At 36.2% G+C, this 24,824-nt stretch overlaps 2 protein-coding genes across 2 annotated transcripts in view; one reads left to right on the forward strand and one right to left on the reverse strand.

Moving 5' to 3' along the window:
* LOC140150385 (PAN2-PAN3 deadenylation complex catalytic subunit PAN2-like) overlaps positions 1-6,424 on the reverse strand; it is a 33,829-nt gene extending 27,405 nt beyond the window's left edge. The window contains 8 exon segments of the mRNA XM_072172395.1: positions 101-245; positions 748-892; positions 1,850-1,968; positions 2,679-2,877; positions 4,100-4,269; positions 5,178-5,326; positions 5,744-5,902; positions 6,403-6,424. Of these exon segments, the coding sequence (XP_072028496.1) occupies positions 101-245; positions 748-892; positions 1,850-1,968; positions 2,679-2,877; positions 4,100-4,269; positions 5,178-5,326; positions 5,744-5,902; positions 6,403-6,424 (1,108 nt within the window).
* Positions 6,425-9,812: 3,388 nt separating this feature from the next.
* On the forward strand, positions 9,813-23,964 carry LOC140151427 (uncharacterized). Its single transcript, XM_072173763.1, has 9 exons — positions 9,813-9,916; positions 13,090-13,297; positions 13,601-13,690; positions 14,403-14,482; positions 14,994-15,109; positions 16,290-16,390; positions 16,733-16,801; positions 18,922-18,980; positions 22,347-23,964. The coding sequence occupies exons 2-9, from the start codon at positions 13,106-13,108 to the stop codon at positions 22,453-22,455; spliced, it is 816 nt and encodes a 271-aa protein (XP_072029864.1). The 5' UTR covers positions 9,813-9,916; positions 13,090-13,105; the 3' UTR covers positions 22,456-23,964.
* Positions 23,965-24,824: the final 860 nt, after the last annotated feature.

The following is a 24,824-nucleotide window of genomic DNA, read 5'->3' on the forward strand; positions in this document are numbered from 1 at the left end:
TCTCCAAACCCTATTGCATGATAGGTACCAGATACATCCAATGACAGCATACAATCACCCGACATGTTGGTGTCATATAAAATCACAGAATCTCACTTACCTCCTGAGTCTCCAAACCCTATTGCATGATAGGTACCAGATACATCCAATGACAGCATACAATCACCCATCATGTTGGTGTCATATAAAATCATGGATTCCGGTGTCATCAAACCACCAGGGTCAAGAAGCTGAAACTGACCAGTCTGTTACCAAGATAAAATTTTATTTTTAAATAGTTTATTTCAAACTGTAATGGTGACCCGCAGGTCAAATTACTAGAATTTACATTAACACACTTGAACAGACACAATGCAATTTGCAGGCAGCATCTTAATCAGCGCCAATATTGTAACATTGAAACAAACAACTATTTAAACATCCAACCCCCACCCCATCAAATTAAATGATATTCTAGACAATAAATAACCTTTTATTTAATCGCACAGTGTGGAGTCTTGGGGTAACATGCTAATAAACAACATCCAATTAACAGCTTTTTTTCTGTATTCTGACAAATGTATCACTTATTTTTTTATTAAAACATAATATGCCCATTTTTAGGAAGTTAATTCTTTTTTGATATTTTATCAGTTTAATTCTATTCATATATGCTTGCATGCAAAATGTGGTAGGGGCCAGAGATATACAATATTTCATTCGTACATGGAATCCCACATAGCAGGAAGCTACATGTTGTGTACTCACCTGGCTAACAACAATTATTCTGTTGGAGAAAGACGGCACGTATCGCAAGTACATGGGTGCTATTGGAATGTGTAAAGGATTCATAGGACGCATGGTACGCAGATCGTAAACCATCAAGTAACGGTCTACTGTCATGCTGCCTAACCTGTGAGCGGATAGAACAGTAAAATAATTCTTATAATTAAATCATAATTCACATTTTGATGACAGGTTACTGTTGTCTGTCAATATATTATCTTATTTTTACTAAGGTGTTACACAAAAACTATCTATTGACTTTTCTCTCATTGTAAATGCTAAAATATGAAAATAATTTGTGATATTAGCAACGGATTTAATTACTCTTTGTATGTTAGTTAATCAAGTTTTTCAAATTGTGAAATGATCGCACGACAATCACATAAAAAGCTTAGGAATATTCTCGGTCACATTTTTACTTTCTCAAAACCAATACATCATATTTATAAGATGATAGCAGAAGCAAGTGAATAGGACAGGAATAATTACTTTTCAAGACATGGGCGATTTTGTGAATAAAATTTTACTAGATGCCCAGGGTAGGCGATTCAAACACATTAGAGAGCTTGCGATTTCCAAACGTATGTATCATACACCCATGAATCTATTCAAAATCACTCTAATGTGACATGATTTTGAATAGATGCACAGGCATATGATATGGACATTTGGAAATCGCTAGCTCTCTATTGTGTTGTCATCCCTAAGCAAAAATTTACAGGAAATGGTATGGGTTTCACCCAACATCTGGACAGTGGGACCGCATTTAGGGTCTCAAAACCTATGCTAAGGGTAGGCTAATGGCACAATCGACCTGCAACTCCTGCATGTCACCGTTTGGGGTAGAACAAGGTTGTAAATCCAGTGAGAACCAGATAATTCATTCTCACAACAATTCGCCTAAACTTAGTTTGCGAGAATCAAAACACAACAATTCGCCTAAACTTAGTTTGCGAGAATCAAAATACAAAATGATCTTTTTATCCAAAACAGTGGTTAGTGAAAAGGTCCCCTTTTCAAGGATTCATGGAAGGTCTGCTGTATGGGTTCAAATAGAACAGCTTTTTGCAATAGTAAGACTTGCCTTTCTCCGAAGCCACATGTAACTAACTGATTACCATGAACATCAAAATCTGACAACGTAGATGAATGGGCATCTAATGTATGTTCTACCTTCATCGTGTTCGGATCACGCAAGCGAACCTGGAAAAGAATACAAATCGATAGAAAAGTTAAAGAGCCTATTTGACATTTATCACAAACCACATTTAACAGAATCATTGCATAAGTCAATTCTCTGATTCTGGTTGACGTTGCATCCCAGATATAGCCACAGCAATTGCCATTTGTAAAAATAGAATTCAATGTAAAATGATGTTCATTTTGAGTAATGTATGATATATTTAAGTGGGGTGACTCAAAATTCACTGTTTTTTTCCCTTATTACCAACGTAAACCTAACACTTTTTCCGCTGGTACCCAAAGAAGAAATCTTACACTTCCCAAAATGCATTTCTTCCCTGTACTGATTTACAGTTCAGTGCAATATGGGTTGATACTGACAAGAAATACCTCAATTGCAAGATCTGGATGAGCTGTTAATTGAGAATTTTTGTCACTATCGTCCCATAAGGTATATTGCTGATAGCGATCGATGGGCAAACATGATGAATGCTGGGAATGAAAAGGGCTCAAAAGCTATAGAATTTGTCACCTGAGATCGTGAATTTGAGCCCTTTTCCTTCTCAGCATGCATCACTTTTGCCTATCGATCACTATCAGCAATATACCTTATGTTGCACTGAATAGCAACTCTTTGCTCTGGCTGGAACCTGCTGTAATGGTACTGACACAATATGCACAATCCGATGTATTTGTACTACGATTGCTAGTTTAAATGGATGTGGCCCTACCTTTCCACTAGTATCTCCACAATACAGGAACCTGTTGTTAGTTCTGAGTATGGCAAGACCAGGATCTTCCACCTCATACTCTCCTTTCTTTTCTCCTGTAGACAGATCTAATTCCAACATCTTGGTATGATGACCTCCCATCAATAGGTCTGTTTGGTTATATACCAGCATGCATTGCATGTCATGTACATCCTCTCCTCTGTGAACGAAAACAGAAAAGAAGTTGCTTAGAAATTTACAAGTCCACACCAACTTTATAATTAGAAAGTCCAAGGAACTTACTGCTTATACGCTGGCGAAGTAACGCAATAAAACGGATTAACTACCACAGCAATAGGTGAAAACAATTTTGGTTGCACTCATCACCTGTATATATCTGCAATCATAGATTGAATACAATACTAATCTTACAGGTGCGGGTGATCAGCATGATATGGTTCAATGCAGAAGTACTGCATGAACGTACCAGTGCAGCGTTGTATATTCAAAAATTGCTTTCACATATTATCCCAACCAACCTGTACTGAACTCAGGGAGCTGATTCTGGCTGTGATGGTTATTATATGTAAGCTGAATAGAGCTCTGCACCTGTATAGAGTTGCATCCCTGAATGATGCTAAAGTGTATCTTAGGCCAAAGTGGTCAGTGACTTTCTGTAAAGCGCAATGATCTTACATATAGTTTGATCAGCTTTAATTGGCGGGCCTTATCACCGCGCGGATTAATATCAATATTTTATTATGAGAATTGTCTTAAGTGACATCTGGCCAAAAGCATCACAAATTATCAATTCAAGTCCTACACTTTGTCCAATTTCTTTCACAAGCAGAATATACCAAACAGGTCAACTATATTACTCTTGACATCGGTCTACTTTAGAGCGTAGTTGTAAAAGCCTAACAATTCCCACCGATTACGAGCTGATCAAACTATAATTGCGCTATATATAATAATTTGTGGTGGGTTTTTTTTAAAGTGGACTGTTTGTATGTTTGCAAGTTCATTGTTGAATGTACTTTTAACAAATATTGTTGGGGCGGGAAATGAAACACCTTATATTAAGCCTTGGAATCGCAATACTATACCTCTTGTGTGTCAGCTTTATTTGTCTCAATATTTGAGTGTACACACCATGATATGGGCTAGGTTATGCTCCTCTCTGACCCATTGTCACACATATTGATATGTACATTAGGCTATTCCAGTTGAAATATGACCTTAATTCTTCACACAAGGAGTGTAGATTTTAAATGGACTCGTCCATTCAGGTAACCACATTTGAAATTCACCCTCTGTGTGGGAGACTAAGGTCATGTCTTCCATATGGGATGTATAGATTTCAATTGGAACAGCTTATAAATAGCTATTAAAACTTGTTGCAGCACAATATGGATCATAATAAATGATCTTTCATCACTTACTTGTGATCAAATATTCGCATTCCTTGCCTGGCATTGCATCGCAGACTGTTGCTAGTCAGAGAAAGTACACCGCCTTCAAAGGTTGCAATCTGGCGTACCTCATTTGTAGCATGCACTTGGAATGATGTGTACTTCTGCATCTGAGGACCATAATATGATGTAATATGACCCTAGAAAAAAAAGATGAAATTCTATAAATGGCAATGCACTGAAATATAAGTTAACATTATAGTAAAAGGATATCCCTTAAAGGAGGGGGTAACCTAAATTGGTTTAGTATATGGATTTTGTTCTACTTTATGACAATGTCAAATATGGAAGCTTAAATGCATCCATGTACAAATACAAGAACATTTTCAGCGTAAATGTGATTAGTTAGCAGGCTTGGTAATCCTTGTTAACAATTTTTGCCTCCTAACAAAACTAAGCTACTAGCTCAAATATATTTCATGATAAAAAAATACAAATAGCTGAGCTAAAATTTATCAGAACAAGTATGTTTCTAGTTGGTTTTCAGAACTTATGATAGACTGAGATTCAAGGTCTTAGCCAGCCATACGTCTGCCCTTCTTTAAGGCTAATCTAATTTTAGACGGGTAGATTTAATGGATTTTACAGATGTGATAACTCTAAAACAGATGATTTTAAGGGTATGAACTTGGGACTAATTCAAAGTGACATGTAAATGCCAAATCAGGACAAATTTGAACCCAGTGACCCTTCCATGGGTATAGATAAGTTGTTTTATATTTGAGGGTCAAATTTTGGTATAGATTTGACAGGTGGTTTCTGATTTCTGGCTAAGACTCTGCTGAGATTTACAGATTTGAATAGGAAGGGAGTTCCATATGTGGAGGCAGAGGCAGACAAATATTTTTACCTAGAACACTGTTTGCTTAGGGAATGAACCATTTTGTTTCATCAATGCATGAACGTAACCTGCATATATGATGGCATTCAGTGTGAAAATGGTAGGATTTATAACAAGAAATTACTGCGGTATGACTGACATGGTTGTTAATACATTTTGTATGCTTGATGAGCAGATACTTAAAACTTAAAAACACTAAAAACCTACTCCCTGATTCCCCATCCAGAACAGTTCTTCCTGCTGGTCAAATAAGACAGCTGAAACCCCAAAGCGATCACCACCATCTACCATGAGACTGTGTAATTCCCTGTAGGATCCATCAGGTGGTAAAGGACCTGTCATCTGATCAGGAACTCCTGTAGATAGGAAAACATTGGGTAAGTACAAACATTTCAAGTGCCTATTGAATGGATTATTAGGGGACAACCAAAAAGATCAATGATGTCCTATAAAAAGTTGATTACCTTTCTCCTATATTCACTTCAAAAACATTATTGATGTTATTTTGATCCCTTTTAATGTTATTTTGATCCCTTTCCAGCTTTGTTACAGACAGAAAGGGATGAGGTCAGCTATGAAACTAGTTGTCATGAATCTCTTGGGTTGTTCCCTAACGATCTCAATCAATCCAAGAATGTCAGTTTTTGGTCAAAATTGGTCCAACAAAAATGTTAGCAAACTTGTTTTACAGCATTAGACTGTCATGATCTTAAATTAACCAAATTTAGATAGAGCAGCGGAATGTCTCCACATCACTGAAACCTTTAACTTACCCTCAACATATTCTTCAACAACTGGTACTGATGCAGCCCCTTCCTCACCAACATACCCTTCTACAGGAATGGTTGGGTCCGGTAAGTACCCGTCAGGATATTCAACCCCAGCAGGATATTCTGTAGGGGATATTCCATTCTTCACTAATGGAGAGTAGTCTATTAATTCCAGAAAACAATGGGCAAAATGTAAATAATGATGAATTGATGATGTGTATACATCATGACAGAAAGATATACATATTACACTGAACCCTGCAGCAATAAAGTTGAGAGGGTTTAACCAAGTAATATCTTTGAATATTACTTTTCAAAAGTGATATTCAGCGAAAGAGGCACACTGCACTGCACCTTGCTGCAATAGCAGAAAGGCTTGTTTACCTTTTTTTGATTGGAAGTTTTTTGTAAGCATTGCAGAGGCAATTACCCCAGTTGTCTAGCTGTTACAAATTCCTTTCCCCAGATTTCATCGAATATCAGTTTTTAAAAGATTGCATCGTATTCGACAAAAGAGGCTCATTGCACCCTGCTGCAATTTAGGCTTTTTACCTTAAGGCCTGGGTATTTTGTGATTTTAGCATCCTTGCCCAAGTGCACAATACGATGACACCACGAGGGCTCTAACTCGCAACCCTCCGATTGCTAGGTAGAGACCCTACCTCTGCGCCTCCTTAAAATCATATTCCTTATCCCCGTAAAGTTAAAGTGATATTCGATGAAAGAGGCTCACTGCATGCACCCTGCTGCAATCAAGTAGAAACTAGAAAGGTTTTGTACATTTTGTCAAATATCACTTTTCAAATTTGTTTTGACATTTTGTTTTGTGAGGGACGGGGAAGTACTTGAATATACTATTACAGCCGTTTACCTGGTCAAAAAGTCTAGCTTTGAATTTGCGCACCGATAGCTTCATATTCAAGGCTAGATTGAGTTTTGAGCTAGCAAAAAAAGCATGACACCTAGTTGTAAAGCAGTGGAAGTAAACACGGCTGATTGCGATGAGTGATTGCATCAAAAATGTTGACTCAAATTGCACTTCAACTAAATTTTAGACTGTTGAAAAATAGGCAACCTTTGCCTAAATTATCAAAAGATACAGTTGACCGCATCAAAATAACTTAATTACATCATGCTGATGCTCAACAATATTTTTAACATCATAATACATGCTTTCACTTCACACTTGTCTTTACAAAAAATGTCACTGCCGATCTACTAAAATGTACACTACTAATGAGCCGTATTAAGGTGGTACTACACCCCTTGATACATTTTTGACTATTTTTGCATTTTTCTCAAAAACTAATAAAACACTGGTAACAAAAGTTATGTATATTATAGGGGCAAGGAATCCAGTTACTATGGAATTTCAGTGACTCAAGACAAGTAGTTATTGATTTACTGATCAAATATTGGTTTTCCCTCATTTTTGACTGTAACTCCACAACTGTTGTCTGTGCTGAAATAAAATTTTCAGTGCAGTAGTTGTAGTCCTTGCCCCTATAATATACATATCTTACTTGTCACCAATGCGCTATAATTTTTGAGAAAAATGTAAAAATAGGAACAAAATTGGCAAGGGGTGTAGTACCACCTTAAAGTCAACCAATTGTATTCTGAGTTACAGTGTAAAATCACTAAATGTGCGCGTGCGTGAAGGTCGTATTCATAGGTACCTCAATTTGGCGCAACATGTTTCTCCTTTGATAGCGTTTAAACCAATCAATAATCCTATTGCTGAAGAGGATAATAATCTTCTACCTATTTCTATAGATAGTTCTAGTCTTTGTTTGCTTTGGTTAAATCCTGTTCAAGTGGTGGGTTACAAAGCATTGTATTTTGTCTAGGTACATACATGTATGTATAACTAACAACTAACAATGAGAGGACATTCCTGAACCTCGTTGACTTGGGGATGATTTGAAATGACCGCAAATTATGACTATATGATATTTATTACAAGCAATGTGGAAAAAGAGACACAGCAGTGGCGTAGCGTGGGTCATCACATTGGGGGCACCGACCATGATTGGGAGGGGGGGCACCGGTCTGATGGGGGGGCACAAGCCATTTTGCGTCGTGTATGCGTTCGACTAATAATTCCATCGTAATAATAAAACGCCGGATTCAGCACCTATAGTCTTGATTTTTGCAGGGTATATTGGTTTTTTATAAAGTACAATATAATCGTGTAAAAAAAAGAATTAAAAAAATTCAGAGAGGGCGTCCTCCTCAGCAAATGTTATAATATGGCTTTAAGTCAAATGATATACCATTTTAAAGCTTGAAGGGGCTGTGCAATAGTTACAAGCTTGGGGGAGGGTAAAATTGGGGGGGCAAGAAATTTTTGGCGAGCCGAAAGGGGGGGGAGCAATTTTTGGACACCCGAGAGGGGGGGCAAGCGATTTTTGGCACACATTCATGGGGCGATTTTAAATAAACGCTTTAAAAAGGCTTTTTTAGGAAAACAGTACGGAAACGCTTTAATATGCAAATTTTCCTGTTCGCTGCACTCGCAATTCGCAACATATATCTAGACCATTTAAGGTTTGCAAATTGGGATCCCAAAAATTTCGCATGTGTAAAGGGGGGGCAAAGATTTTTGGTGGGCCGAGGGGGGCAAGCGATTTTTGGCAGGCCGAGAGCTGGTGGGGGAAGCGATTTTTGGCAGGCCGTTCGGAAATTTTACCCCCGGGTGGGGGGAGGGACTCATAATTATTGCACAGCCCCTTAGTTATGATTATAGGTATGCTAGGTGAATTCAAATTTGCCATCAAACTGCATCATTTTACATATCAAATTAATGCCCTTGAGTAAAGAAAGCCAAAACTGAAAACATTTTTGTCACATCTTGTCAAAGATTGACTTTCATCAAAAAGATTCTGCTAGCAAAATTCCCCAAAACGGCATTTAGGGGTGTTTCTAGATCTTAGTCTCATGGCGATAGCAGCTTTTTTAATGGAACTGCTATCAAAATCCTCTAAAATTCCATGTGCGACTTGATTATCACCATAAAAAATCATATATTCATGGGTCAAGTGAAGTATAGAAAACATATTTATGTAGGTTTCCTTCACCGACCTGTTCTCGAAAAAAAAATCAAATTTCTATGTAAATATGCATTGTGTTTGGGCCCCGGTCTCGGTGAATGTCACTGACTAGCAAATGTGTTATAACGTTTGCCTGGGATACCTATATATGATAATATCTATTTGCTAAACACAAAATAAAACAAAATTGACCGGGGGCCAACTTTACGGCTGATTCGTATGTCCGGTCACAAGGGACTCTGCCAACTAAGTAACTATTATGTGCAAATTCGAAGCTAGATTTCTCGAGTAATCTTTTGTATTGATCTCTTGAAAATAATAAAATTCAATTTTTTGACAAGATTAATTTCTTGACTTTTTAATTTTATAAGCTTACCTCTTTCTACGATTTTTGTGACCCACTTTCTGCTGAATAACTTCTGTAGCGACGTCTGATTCTAAACGGAATTAATTTTACCTTGAAAACCTTCAATCTGCTCTCACAAATTGCCGAAAAAGAGCTTTATTTCTGACTTTTAATCATCGTATGTAATATGTTCATGTTTTTGTCTGATGTTTAATTGGTTACATCAGGCCCGTGACACTCCGGCACTTGTTGGAAGACATCTAGTACAGCAGACAGTACATGTACAATGTGATTCTCTAATTTATAATTAGGATTACGTCATTGTCAGAATGCCAGAGCTTGTTTCATTTGTTCATTAGAATGATTGACAGCTTCACAGACAGCGGTGGGCGGACTTTAATATACTCTTTGTTTTGTGAGCGGTACAAAAATGTGATTCTCCTCATAAATTATAGGTCAAGGTAGGTCAATTCGGACGTGACGCCTGTCTTCAACCGCTGTATAGCACGGTATAGGCAGTTTGCAGAGAGTGTCGCTTCTCTACCTTTATTTTCTCTGGTTACATGCTGAAAATAACAACACAGCGCCGCCGTAAGAGCCAACGCGCTGTACATACACAGGCGCATCAATGTTTTTCGTTGACAGCTGTTTTTGTGTTTTGACAAACAAATAGACAAATAAATTCTCCGGGTTTAAATCTTTTCAATCTCAGGTTGTGCATGAAAGAAAGAACGACAGAAAGAGCCGGTGTTATCCACTCATTGTAAAAGTAAAAAGGTATTAATAATTAATATATTTATTGTGTAAAATACTGATATTCACTGGTCTACTACTTGAGAACTTAAGCTTATCAATGATAAGCTTAAGGGGGTACTACACCCCTGCCCAATTTTGTGCCTATTTTTGCATTCTTCTCAAAACTTATAGCGCATTGGGAACAAGTAAGATATGTATATTATAGGGGCAGAGCATACAACTACTGCACTGGAAATTTCATTTCAGCACAGACAACAGTTGTGGAGTTACTGTCAAAAATGAGGGAAAACCAATATTTGATCAATAAATCAATAACTACTTGCTTTGAGTTGCTGAATTTTCAATACAGTAGTTGTAGTCCTTGCCCCTATAATATACATATCTTACCTGTCACCAATGTGCTATAATTTTTGAGAAAAATGCAAAAATAGGCACAAAATTGGCCAGGGGTGTAGTACCCCTTTAAAACTTTAAAACTTTAAAGTCATAATGTACGATCTTATAATATGAATTTGGTTATTTTTTTCAAACCTGATTTTTTGCATATTTGTAATGTTTACACATGTCACAACTTGCACCTAAATGGAATCAGCCAAATGTGTTGTGTTTGTACTGTAAACAGAGCAAAGGTCGACATAAAGTCATAATTCAAAATTATGACTTTATGTCCGCCCATAGAACTGCGTGTTAAACAGCCAAAATAACAAGCAGTGTTTCTTTCACGTTACCTCGTTATTTCAGCTCAAAATGGGCAGAAACCATTCCCGATCATTATTAATAGTTTTATTTCAGCATTTTGAGTATATAATGACAAATTTAAAATTTGAAGGAAATCGTACATTAAGGGATCTAAACTGAGCGTTTATTGCGTTTCGACAGTATTTTTTGAGGGGCATGAGAGCACCTCAGACCTATCGAATTGCATTCTGAATACGAAGCATGTCTTTCTGATATCAAATAATTTTCATTTTTTGAAAATCACAATATAATACTAATTTTATGACAAATTATAAAAATTTGATATTTTTCAAATTTTTGATATATAACAGTCCTCGAAGTAAATTATATAAATCTAATGATATATTCTTAAAGTGTATGTAGCAGGGAGGAAAAGCCGACGGTCAATTGAAAATTTTGACCTTTCATATTGAAGATATAGATTTTTTCCCAAAAGACCTAATTTTTTTTTGTGTTTTGGGGAAAAAAATCCATATCTTCAATACGAAAGGTCAAAATTTTCAATTGATCGTCGGCATTTCATCCCACCTACATATTACGCTAAGTATAAATCATCAGATTTATAAAGTTTACTTCAGTACTGTTAAATATCAAAAATATCAATTTTAATGATTTGCCATAAAATGTGTATTAAATTGCAAATTTCAAAAAACCAAAATTATTTGATAACAGAATGACATTCTTCGTATTCAGAATGCAATTCGATATGTCTGATGTGCTCTAATGTCCCAAAATAAATACTGTCCAAACGTTCATACCCCAGCCCTTAAGCCTTTAAAGCTGCAGTAGAAATGTCATTTAAATGAACACAGCACCATGAAAATACTAACCAATAACAAGTCAGTTTAATAGCATGGTTGGATTCATCTTGTGTAGATTATTCATTCAGTTCGTTTAAAAAGTACAGAAATTAAATTAAATTAAATTAAATTCTCTCGGTCAGGGGCCATGTCACATCCAATCTCATCTTAGCCCCGAATGCATACATACCCACCCGAAAACCAATAAAACGCACCAGTCTAAATAATTCTTGTTTTGTTCATTAAAGTTACACATGTTTTAATCATGGTATAGGTGCGGCCACACACGCAACTATCTCGCGAATGAAAAAAAAAAAATGAATCGTGTGGCGTGGTGACCGCGAATGACTGATACACCCAAATTACCCCAACACAAAAACTTCTCGCATCACTACCCCATTTGCATAACACTAACTGATCGATCTCACACTTACGAAGAGATAACAATTCCCTTCTAAACACGTAACGAAGTGAATTTATCATTCATGCATTGGCGTGAAAACAACTTAATCACATATTTTTATTTGCAGAGAGTCGAACCTGGCACAATAGTGTGATAGCGTGTTATACACCCCAGAGTTCAGTGAATGCGAATGTTGTTTTCACTCCAGTGCTATTGTCAGCCGGTTCATGCCCGCATGTCCGACCGACAGAATGCTGGAATTTACATTTTGTTAACACATTTCGTCCAAAACCACTGGTCATCATCATGTGACTAAAAGGGGACTGCGCAAAGCTGTCTGGTAGAGATCGAGTCAAAAGCCTGTCGCTGAACAGGACAGGAGGACTATGCTTTCAACTCTTGCACGCGTGGGACCAGGCACTGAAAGGAATTGATCGCCATTTCTCACATGACCATTCGACCTATTTAGTCACCTGATGTTGTTTTGGATGAAACAATGTGTTAACGAAACGTATTAAAGTTCCAGTATTTGATTTAATATCTGTACTTATGGTTGGATTCACTTCTGCATTGAACACACTTAGGTGTTCATCATACAGTGTACATGGACGATCGTCACGCTGTTAGCAGCTGTGTTCATTCAAATGAAATTTCCGCTACCGCATTAAAATTTGTATGTATATAAAATTTCTTCTCACCCCAATTCTTAAAAAGTGCTTAGAACGTGCACTGCAGATATATAGTGTATGTCTCATGAGTCATTCCTGTTAGCTGTGCATGCTATGTGTCATTTGATGGAGCTATTCGAAAAAGGAAGTGAGACCATCCTAAGTTTTGATATCTGCAATCAATCCTAGGCACCAGGATTGTGCATATGTAAACTGTGGTGCATGTGAAGTCCATGTGACAATCATTAAGGTACCGGTACAGCAGGTATATAGGAAGAAGAAAGAAGAATGACAATATTTATGATGTCGACAGCAACACTTTTATTCTGATATTGAACCGATGTTGGCCCAATGTATGGGCAAAACAACATTGTCCCAACAGCGCCAACTATTACAAAGTTGGCCCAACCTTTGTATCGTCCTGGGATGATAGTCCCTATGGCATTTTTGGTCACTTTTATTTTTTTTTAAATAAGGTGTTTATTTTATCAGGGCATTTATTAGAAATAATGCGGTATACAATCATATTGGATAACCTAGCCATTTTATATCAAAAATCTTTTTCACAGGTACCCTGCAGTGCAGGTACTATAGATGTACAATGAAAGCCATCATTTTAGCAGGTGGGTATGGTACACGACTACAGAGAGACTTACAGAGTGACCATAATGGACCTTACAAACACCTATTGGGCATGCCTAAAGCATTGCTTCCTATTGGCCATCTACCACTCATATCTCATTGGATGAAGGTTTTGGAATCGGTTGATTTTGTCGACCAAACATTTGTTTTGGTAAGTAGGACCATTTGAAGTGATGATGGAGATGTACATGGGCTGATTGGAGATTGTAAGAAAAAAAGTGTGATTTCTCTGATCTGTGAATATTTGTGGCTCACATTATAGTTGAGAATATAAGCCATGGTCTATACATTTAGGCAGTGGGATTGTAGACCTAAAAGGTGTGTGTGTGGGGGGTGGTGAGATGTGAAAACTTATGTTGCATGTAAATATTGTGCACAGGTCACTCCTGCTATAAATCATTGATCATTAAGTTTGAATGGTTGATTTACAGTATGTCATATATTTTTCTTACAGTGTAATGATTTCTACTTGAAGCAGTTTGAGCACTGGCTTAAAGATTGGCCCGGTGTAACACTCATCTCTGATGGAACTACATCAAATGAAGTAAGGCAAATGGAAAATAAAGTTTTGAAAAAAATGACATTGGATTTTATGTTTCTTTTTAAGATTGATATTATTACTAGGCCAGCTTAAAGCCCTTCCCAAGTTGAAAACCTAATGCAGAATGCGGTTTTTTTAAAGGTTTTTTTTTACTTTGATTTTTTTTTATTGGGGATGAGCTTTTTGACAAGAATTGACCACCTTCTTATCTGTGAAGGAGGTTTTACTGTGGTCAAGATGAAGAATTTTATTGAGATTAACGATTTAGGCTATTTTGACATCTCACGATGTCAGACATGATATTTTTGTGTGGTGGATTTGGAAAAAAGACTGAAATTTACTCAATCCAGTGGGAATAACATGCAAAAAGTGGGCAATGTTACTAATGCACATGGGGGATACAAGCTATTAAATTAAGATGGCCCTAGGCACACCAATTGAAAAATACAAGATTTTTGACAAGATTGTAACCTTGAAATGTATACATTTTAATAAAAATACAAAGATCTATGTTTTACTTTTTAATCAGAGATGAACTTCATCCTATTCGCTATTAGATATTTGAAAAATGTAAAAAAAATGCACTCGGCCTCACTGTTGCAAGCTATTTGTATGTTCAATCTCATTTTTCCATCTTCATTTTTAAGTTACCTAGATAACAAAATGAATGATATACAATGTATGACAAATATATTTCATAATCCTTACATTGCAGAACAGAATAGGAGCTGTAGGTGGTATTAATTTGGTGGTTGAAGAAGGAAATATTCAGGATGACATAATGGTAATAGGAGGGTAAGTGTGATATACAGGGTGTTCCAGAATACTAAGTACCAGTCCATGTGAGATCATATTTTGAAGTTTTACTTCGCCATCAACATAATAAAGACATCAAAAGCTTATTGCCTATTGGATGGCCACTGTCTATAAAATGATTGTCACCCGACCAAAACTTCTTCACCCAAACAATCACTACTTTCAAAGAGAGACTAGCAAATCATACTAAATTGATTAAAGATGAATCAGTGTGTATTCTGTAACAGTGGTGGCGGAAGCATTAAAAGGGGCGAGCATATTTTGTGCCGGTTTTATCAGACATTTGGTGTGTGAAAAATGAAGCTCCTATAAGGATTTTTAGGGGATGTCCCCCATGGAAAAATATAGGGGGATGTGTCCCCTCCACCCCCACCACCTATGTCTGACAAATGACTCATTTGGCTTGATTGCATCATAAATAACTTTACTGTAAATATCATTATCAAATTATTCAATGTCAGTATTTTGTATTTGTGCATTTCTTTTATAGAGACACTCTTTTCTATGGTGATTTCAAGTTAGCCAACATACTTACAGAATTCAAGGAGCATAAATCAAAAGAGGCAGAGGCAAGTTTAGTGCTTGGGTGTCAATGTACAGAAGAAGGTAAGAATTCAAGGAGCATAAATCAAAAGAGGCAGAGGCTAGTTTAGTGCTTGGATGTCAATGTACAGAAGAAGGTAAGAATTCAAGGAGCATAAATCAAAAGAGGCAGAGGCAAGTTTAGTGCTTGTATGTCAATGTACAGAAGAAGGTAAGAATTCAAGGAGCATAAATGAGAAGAGGCAGAGACAAGTTTAGTGCTTGGATGTCAATGTACAGAAGAAGGTAAGCATTCAAGGAGCATAAATGAGAAGCAGAGGCAAGTTTAGTGCTTGGATGTCAATGTACAGAAGAAGGTAAGCATTCAAGGAGCATAAATCAGAAGAGGCAGAGACAAGTTAAGTGCTTGGATGTCAATGTACAGAAGAAGGTAAGCATTCAAGGAGCATAAATGAGAAGAGGCAGAGGCAAGTTTAATGCTCTGATGTCAATGTACAGAAGAAGGTAAGAATACAAGGAGCATAAATGAGAAGAGGCAGAGGCAAGTTTAGTGCTTGGATGTCAATGTACAGAAGAAGGTAAGAATTCAAGGAGTATAAATCAGAAGAGGCAGAGACAAGTTAAGTGCTTGGATGTCAATGTACAGAAGAAGGTAAGCATTTAAGGAGCATAAATCAGAAGAGGCAGAGACAAGTTAAGTGCTTGGATGTCAATGTACAGAAGAAGGTAAGAATTCAAGGAGCATAAATGAGAAGCAGAGGCAAGTTTAGTGCTCAGATGTCAATGTACAGAAGAAAGTAAGAATTCAAGGAGCATAAATGAGAGGAGGCAGGGAAGTTTAGTGCTCAGATGTCAACTTACAAAAGATGGTAAAAATTCAAGGAGCAGAGAAAGGTAAGAATTCAAGGAGTTTAAATGAGAAGAGGCAAAGGCAAGTTTAGTGCTCGGATGTCAATGTACAGAAGAAGGTATGAATTCAAGGAGCATAAATGAGAAGAGACAGAGGCAAGTTTAGTGTTTGGATAGCGCTGTACAGAAGAAGGTAAGAATATATTACATTCACTGTTAAAAACAGGTTTGAACAGACGGATGATAATTGGTTGACTACTTCATATCGTTTTATGGGCGCGCAAAGGCTCACTGCACTCTGCATACCATGATGATGTTGTATCATAATTTATCATTTGTTGTTATTTTCACTTTATATTGCTTTTCATGTTTTTTTTAATTTTTGTTCTAACAGAAACATCAAGATTTGGTATTCTAGAGATAGATCCAGTTAGTTGTAGAGTAACTGCATTTTTGGAAAAACCAGGACCAGAAATCACAAAGTCAAGAACTTCAGTAAGTGATGTTGGTTAAAATGTATATAATTATTAATGTAATATTAATATAGTTATCAAGGATTCAAAAGTATTATTCAAATATACATGTGTGTATTCATATGAAATAAACAAGTGTATGGATATAAAAGGTCATAAAATAGGGATGTACATGTAAAAGCAACATAAAACAAGAATATGGATTTAGAAGCAATATAAAACAAGAATATGTATGATGGTATGTAGTCAGTAAACCAAGAATAGAGATTAAAAAGGTCAGTGTGATGACAGGTGGCGGCAGATGTGAACTAGTATCTTCAAGCTTTATTATAGCTAATGTAATGTAGTGTGTTTCCTCTTTCAGTGCCCATGTTTCTATATTTTTTCAAAGCATAGCCTACCATTAATCAGGAATTTTCTACAAGAAAATAAGGTAATAGTTAATAAAGGAGTATTTCGTGATCCTAGCATGCATCCTCTTTTTATGACATTTTTCAGTAGATATCCACGAAAAAAGCTTATTTCCAAAATGTCAGGTGATTCCGATTTTGTATTTGCGAGTTATGCATGAATATGTGTATTACACTGCTCCATAGACAATGTGTTGTAATTTCGTTCTGGTATACCAGAACGAAATTCAAATTTCACGATATCTTTGCTAAGCGAATTAATCTGCAAGAATCTTTTTGTACATAAATATTAGGTAGCCAGAGGTTGCCAGGGAGATAAAAATCTCAACTTTTTAAAAAAAATGGGGGGGGGGGATGATGCTGTGGATCACAAAATGCGCTTAAGTATATGTTAGGATTCAATCTAATTAATAATCTTGTCAAGCATCCCCTTTCAATGTACTTTTAGCTTGAAAAGGGGTCAAATATGTTAGTTGAATTGCGGCAAAATCAACATGGCATTATAGAGGGCCATTAGCTCTGACATTTGTTCTATGGGTTTTAGTTTCTATTTTGTTGAACTACAGCATTGTTTTTTATGAAAAATTATCAACATTCAAAATTATTATGCACCTTTTTCAGATATGACTTACTTAAGGGATCTAAAATGGCGTTTATTGCGTTTCGACAGTATTTTTGTGGGACATGAGAGCACCTCGGACCTATCGAATTGCATTCTGAATCTGAAGCATGTCTTTCTGATATCAAATAATTTTCATTTTTGAAAATCACAATATAATACAAATTTTATGACAAATTATAAAAATTTGATATTTTTCAAATTTTGATATATAACAGTCCTCGAAGTAAATTATATAAATCTAATGATATATTCTTAAAGTGTATGTAGCAGGGAGGAAAAGCCGTGACCAATTGAAAATTTTGACCTTTCATATTGAAGATATGGATTTTTTTTCCCAAAAGACCTAATTTTTGTTGGTGTTTTGGGGAAAAAATCCATATCTTCAATCTGAAAAGGTCAAAATTTTCAATTGATCGTCGACTTTTCATCCCACCTACATACACTTTAAGTATAAATCATCAGATTTATAAAGTTTACTTCAAGTACTGTTAAATATCAAAAATATCAATTTTAATGATTTGCCATAAAATGTGTATTAAATTGCAATTTCAAAAATCAAAATTATTTGATATCAGAATGACATTCTTCGTATTCAGAATGCAATTCGATATGTCTGATGTGCTCTGATGTCCCAAAATAAATACTGTCCAAACGTTCATACCCCAGCCCTTAAAGGCATTTATCATTTTTTACATTGTATGTAATTGCTTGTAATTTCAATGAATGTTGACGGTGTTTTCATTAAAAATGTAACAAATGTTTATTTTTGTGGCATCCATTCTGTTTGTCAAAGATAGAGGATCTAAAATAAATGTTGATGTAATACACATAATTTTAATAATGCATGTGAGAAATGGTAGTTGGCTCTTTTTGTCAATATCCCTTTGTTTTAGATTTACACTTTTTTCATCAGCATTTAAACACATGTAAAATGTATAATTTTAACTTTTAGAGAATAAAGATAGATTTTGTCTTTTGCCTATCAATATCGTGTCATAATGGATGGGCTGGCCAATATTTTGAGTAGTGGATGCGGCGCAGCCACTACGATAAAAATATTGGCCACCCCATCCATTAGGACACGATATTAGATAGGCAAAAGACAAAATCCTATCTTTTATTCTCATTCTTATTCAGTTTTAATGTAATTTTTGCGAGAAAAACTGCCTTTTTCAGAAAAAATAAAGTTACTTTTGTGAGGACATCCCGTTGTTTTAAATGAACGAAACCATCACGAACATCTAAGCCACGAATCGCGTTCTTAGTTCTGCGCAAGACGTGTATTACGCGAACGCATTATCGCGCGATCATTGAGGAGCAACAAGCGTGCCACCGTTGCATGGCGGCGCGCGCCCTGACTAATATCACTATCAACTATTGTGAGATATTATACACCAGAAAACCAATCAAATTATGTGAATTCTTTACAAGACGCACTCATTGAATAAGAATGTATAATAATGTGTATGAAGAAAGAAGAAAATCTTACATTTATCTTTGTTATTCATTTTTCTGTATCAGGATGGACCATTAAAGAATCGTGATGCAACAGGGCATTTTGTGCATTACTTATTCTCAAGGTAAATATCAACAGTTTAGCACAATGAGGCCCTATCTGCAGTAGCTGCCATGTGTCGTGTTTTTCATGCACTTACCTCTTCAATGATTTGTGCATACTGCTGAATACTATATTTCTATAAACCATCCCTACATAACCTGTGAAGTGCCTTGCGCGATTTGTCAAGTACAGGTAGTAACCATAGCGAAAACGTTTTTCACTGCCCCAAAAAAACTGACAATATTGCCCAGTCATGCTGGCGAAGTGATGTGATAAATCGGATTAACTACCATAACAATAGGTAAAATTATTTAAATATATCGCGCTTGCACTCATCACCTGTTTATGTCTGCAATCATAGATTGAATACAACTAGCGGGACACCTGCGCTTTGCGCGGGTCCCCGCTTGATGAGTAAATGGGAGCCTTCACTAAACAGGAGGAATGCCTTCCATAGGGGTGTATGGATTTCAACTTGATTAGCCTTGTACATTCAGTATAATACAAAAGGGCAGTTTACAGTCATCGCCATTATGGAAAAACTATGACAACAGGCTATTCCAGCTGAAATCCTTATGCCCCCTATGGACGACAGGAGTAGAATGGGTGACCGAGAAGATTGATGTCTTCCATAGGGTTGTATGGATTTCAACTGGAATCGCCCAATAAACACATTCAAATCCAAAGTTTATTTCCCTCACTAGGAATTATTGGTAGTCACCGTGATATAACTTTGAAAACAGAATTTCAATTTGCATGGGGTTTGCATCACAACATAGCATTTCGTCGGTCGCAACACATAGTGGCGTATGTGAAGGACAAAATACATTTCCGATCAAAACTTATTTGAAAGATATGCTACTAGTAACAGAGTCGATACTCCTCCATGGTTATCTCTCAGTGCCCCGAGTTGAAGGTTTAACCTATTAAATTGTATCTTGACTAGTTGACAAGGACTAACTATTATAGGATAAAAGCTACAACCTTGGCGAAAAAGGTTGCCACCCCTATTGCAATGTTGATTTGGACAAAATCGTCATCATTTCTACATTACAGTCTCCCAACATTGGAAAATGGGGGGTGGGAAGGGGCAAGTGTAATCTGAATGTGCATTTGCAACTATTATACAAAATAATACGGAACTATCACATATTTAGCTTCAATTGCGTGCTTTTAACACCAGAGCGTGCTGGTGTGGCAGCAATTTCCGCCAGAGTTGTCTCTAACATATAAAAAATCATCTGAAATTACGTTTTTCGTTCATATCTTTAGAACGGAATGCCGGATTCATGTGCAATTTTCACAGAGTCTTAGCCTGTTTATGTACTCTGTACTAAATATAATTGTTTTCATGTAATTTATACATGGCTTGGTCTATGTGTCCTATTATTTATAAAGATGCCAAAATAATGCAAAATATGTGAAAAATATCAATCGCCATTACATGCTGTCTACTGAAGATAGTACACGCATGTAATGACGACTATTTTAATGATGACGAAATAGCGTGAAGTTTAATTATTAGACCTAATAATAATAATAGCAAGGATCAGAAGAGGAAAATTATAATCATAGAAAAGTCATCAGACGGATTCGAACCCCTGATCTCGCTGATCTACAGATTTCAAGGCGGCGACTTAACCGCTGAGCCAAGAAGAAGTTGTTGAATTCGTGAGCATTTCTAATGTATTAATGTTAATTTAAAATTATGCAATGCGTATATGTACACTAAAACAGGTGATTTAATTCTCATTCACCTACAATTTCAATTGTTATGCCGTTCTGGTTGGTTTAACCTAATACAGAGATGTTATAACCTCATAGTAGAATTAACATGTCATACAAATGCATTAAAAGATCAGTAACCCATTGCACATGAGGTTGATGATGGACGGTCGACACAAACAAATTAAAAGAAATTTAGATTATTTTCTTTATTTAAGATTTGTCCAACGTGGTGAAAGGTGGTGAATCAAAATTCCAAGTTTATTTTTATAACCCTAAATACATTGCCAACATATATAATCGTTGTAAATCGATGAAATTATGTGTATTGGAGACGTTTCAGGTCAATTTGATACCATATGCATTGCATAATTTTAAACTAACAATACATTAATATATTAGATATGGCTTGGAATTCATTCACATCTCCGTGGCTCGTCGGTAAAGGCGCCGACTTCTAAACTACAGGCCACGGGTTCGAACCCCGCTGTTAGTTTTGTTAAAATTAATATTTTTCCTCTCTTAATCCTTCGTATTATTGTTGGCCTAATAGTTAAACTTCGCGCTATTTCATCATCATTCAAAAATGATGAAATTTTCGTGTACTATATTCAGTAGACAGCATGTAATGGCAAATGAGAAGGTTTTTTGACACATTTTGCATTATTTTGGCATCTTAATAATTAATAATATACATAGGCGGTCCGCGTGAAAATGATATGAAAAAAGTTATTTACGCTTAATTTTAACATGGATAAAACGGAAAGTATGCACTAAAAACCAGTGTGTAGCAGCAACTTGATACGATTTTCCGTTACTGATATTTAACAGAAAATCATGCAGTTTAGAGCCGTAATTACAAAAATGTGTGTAATTTAGCATAAATGGTGATTTGAGGGACCACTCCCTAAATAAACTAAATAAACCAAGTACTTTGTCAACAATTTTATTATGATTCAAAAGAATATTATCTACTCCCAAATCGTGTGCAATATGAAGATCATACGACATTCCGTTTTTGAGTTATGAGACAAAAACGAAATTTAGATGAAATATTTTGCATTCGGCAGAGACAACCTTGGCGAAAAAGGTTGCCACACCTGAGCGTTAATTGGCCAACATCCTTCCCCGCTCCCCTATTGCAATGTTGATTTGGACAAAATCGTCATCATTTCTACATTAGAGTCTCCCAACATTGGAAAATGGGGGGTGGGGAAGGGGCAAGTGTAATCTGAATGTGCATTTGCAACTATTATACAAAATAATACGGAACTATCACATATTTAGCTTCGATTGCGTGCTTTTAACACCAGAACGTGCTGGTGTGGCAACCAATTTCCGCCAGAGTTGTAGCTCTAAACTTATACGCCACTATGTGAAACGGAAAATTTTGAAAATCACTTTACGCCATTATGTGTTGCGACCGACGATTTGTAAGGGACTATTCCAAATCTTGAAATATTTTATATTAACTCATTTCGTTTGAGCATATCAAATATTTGAGGGTACAACTGAAAATTTTACTCAGTTCTTTGGTTGATTAATCCTCATAGGACGCCCAAAAGGTCAAGTAGACAATTATGATTTAAAAAATATCTTCTATGTTTTTTATTTTCTTAATATTTATTATAATAATAGGTCTTGTTTTTTCTTTTTCTTACAGGCAGCCTGTATTTGTTCACAATGTTTCATCAAGATTTGACGTTGGAGCCTTATCATCATATATAGAATGTCACAAATATTTTCTGGAACAAGACCAAAGCACAAGCTAATGTGTGACACTGTCAAGAGGAATGAGTCTAATGCTGGTTTCATGCTTTCTGCCGCTGAGCAGTGTGACACTTCATCATACCACTTGCACTTGTTCCCAAGCGGAGTGGCACACCACTGAGTGGCAGCAACATGACTCTGAAAGCCACTGTTGCTGCTAAGCACCACTCCAAAATTGTATTTTGTTCTCATCGTCAGAGCTCCGAGTTAACTTAAATTCAACTTCCAGCAGTGCTGCCGCGTGGGCAAAGCGGTGGAGTGCTCAATATATCGGCTTGCCGCTGGTCACCGCTAGCGTTTCTGGTGCGACTGCGCAGTTAAGCAAAATCATCTTCAGAGCGGCAAAGCAGCAAGCGGCAGGAAAGTATGAAACCAGTATAGTGGTATTTTCAAATTTTGATTTAAAAATGCTCAAATACGGTCCAAACTTCTTTAAATTGAACTTCTGTATATATAAAGTTATGAGTGATTCTCTAACTTTCAAAACAAAGTAAACCACAAGAATATAAAACTCAAAATCAATATTAGTGACATTAGACTCAATCCTCTTGATGTCACATGTGTATCATTGCCAGTATGTTTATCATTACCAGTAAATGTGATGAACGTCAACAATTGCAATTTTCAGCATTTGCCAAAATATGAAGAGTTCAAAGGTAAAAGCCAATAAACGCCATCTTCAAACTTACTACGTGATAGCGACCAACAGCGACTAGCTTTTAAATGACACCATGCTTTAAAACATACGATGTACTATTTTTGAAATGATCAAAAACAGCACATATTTTCTTATGATCATATCATGAGTTACATTGACTTATGGGTCAATCCGTATGAAATCAAGGAGGCGCCCCACCTGACCCCCTCCGATTTGCTTTATATTTTAGTCATATATTGTACCTGTAAAAATATTTAAAAGCTGCAAATTTGAGGTCTGTAGCTCTTACGGATTTTCTGTGGCAGCCATTTAAAGTTGGAGTAGGGGGTCTAAATTTGGACCCAAAAGTTGCCTTTTAAATAAATGTCATCTTTGGGAGTCTGTGCCTTCTTTATAAAAAGAGAGAGGGGTCTGAAACTTTGTATACACACTAACTGCATGCCCAATTTGTCAAAAAATAAAAAAATTCTGTAATTGCGTGTTGTGTCACGGGGTCATTAAATATGCAAGAAAAAATGTAATGTTTTGTAAACTGGCAAGTTTAGCCCCCCTAAATTCACATTTGTTGTCACATTAATTATTTTTGCGTGTTGTGTTCTTGATTTCCTATGGAATGACCCTTATATGTGATGCGATCAAGCAAAATCAGTCGGAACTCGGAGATATTGATTTTGAGATATAACCAAACAAAGGCAATATTTCCTTTTGTTTCCTCTTGTTTTGGAAGCTCTTTAATTGCTCATATATTTGGAACTGGTTGTTCAATTTCAATGCGGTTTTCTGCAAAATGCAGCTTTGCAAATGATTTTTACTATCCTTTAAGAAACTGAAAATTCAATATTTAATTCCGAGTTCCGACTGATTTTGCTTGATTGCATCACATATCTCAAAACAGGTAAAATGGATATATCGTTTTTTGCATCTGAACTCTTCATATGAAAAATGAAGGGGGGTGCGGGGGTGTTGTTGGAGGATATTATGTTCAGTCAAGCCACCAGTTGACATCCGATGGGGACATCCTATAGACCACTTGACATCACTGTTTATCAACAAAGGCGAGGGATTCATCTATCGATATGCTGGAACGAACCGCTACACTGTTCAATGGCTTTCTTGTACTATATGAAATGTGGTGGGCGATTTAAAATGCACGTGCCCTGAGCAAACTACGATGCATACTGCAGGGCAAAGAACAATGGAAATTGACATAATTTGCGCGCATACTGCCGGGCAATGATGTCATATGTCAAGTGGTCTATACATGGGAAGTTCCAACCACAATGTTGTGTGGTACAATTTTCTGCATCTCTTAAAAACCTTTGGAGAATTTTCAATAAATAAAGTCATAAGGATAAAATCGGACAACACAAAGTATCTTACTGTTTTGGCTCTGCTTCTTTTTATTTCACACATTTTTCACAATGTGTTACTTTTTTTCTTTTTTATATAATACTTAGTGACAATGGTTTGGACTTCACACATTAAGACTAAACAAATACAGCTTGTACACAAAAATGGACAAACAACTACATTAAAAATAAATTATAAATTAATGGTTATTTGAGAATAAGTCATTAACAAAAGTATTCCAAGTCTCAGTTTAGTGACTTTGAATTTTGAGACAGTCAAACTGTTTACACACCCTGTATAATTTATGTTTCTAATGAAAGTGGGTTTAACGAAGTATGTGTTTACACATGTACCAAAGCATGT

The sequence above is a fragment of the Amphiura filiformis genome, chromosome 4, assembly GCF_039555335.1.
Source record: "Amphiura filiformis chromosome 4, Afil_fr2py, whole genome shotgun sequence".
Classification (NCBI taxonomy): Eukaryota; Metazoa; Echinodermata; class Ophiuroidea; order Amphilepidida; family Amphiuridae; genus Amphiura; species Amphiura filiformis.

What these genes read in the sequence shown, in the direction of transcription:
- LOC140151427 (XM_072173763.1), top strand. Translation starts at nt 13,106, where the DNA reads ATGAAAGCCATCATTTTAGCAGGTGGGTATGGTACACGACTACAGAGA. An exon ending in TCGACCAAACATTTGTTTTG is followed by an intron (nt 13,298 to 13,600) that starts GTAAGTAGGACC and finishes TTTTTCTTACAG; the next exon opens with TGTAATGATTTCTACTTGAA. An exon ending in ATTTTCTACAAGAAAATAAG is followed by an intron (nt 16,802 to 18,921) that starts GTAATAGTTAAT and finishes TTTCTGTATCAG; the next exon opens with GATGGACCATTAAAGAATCG.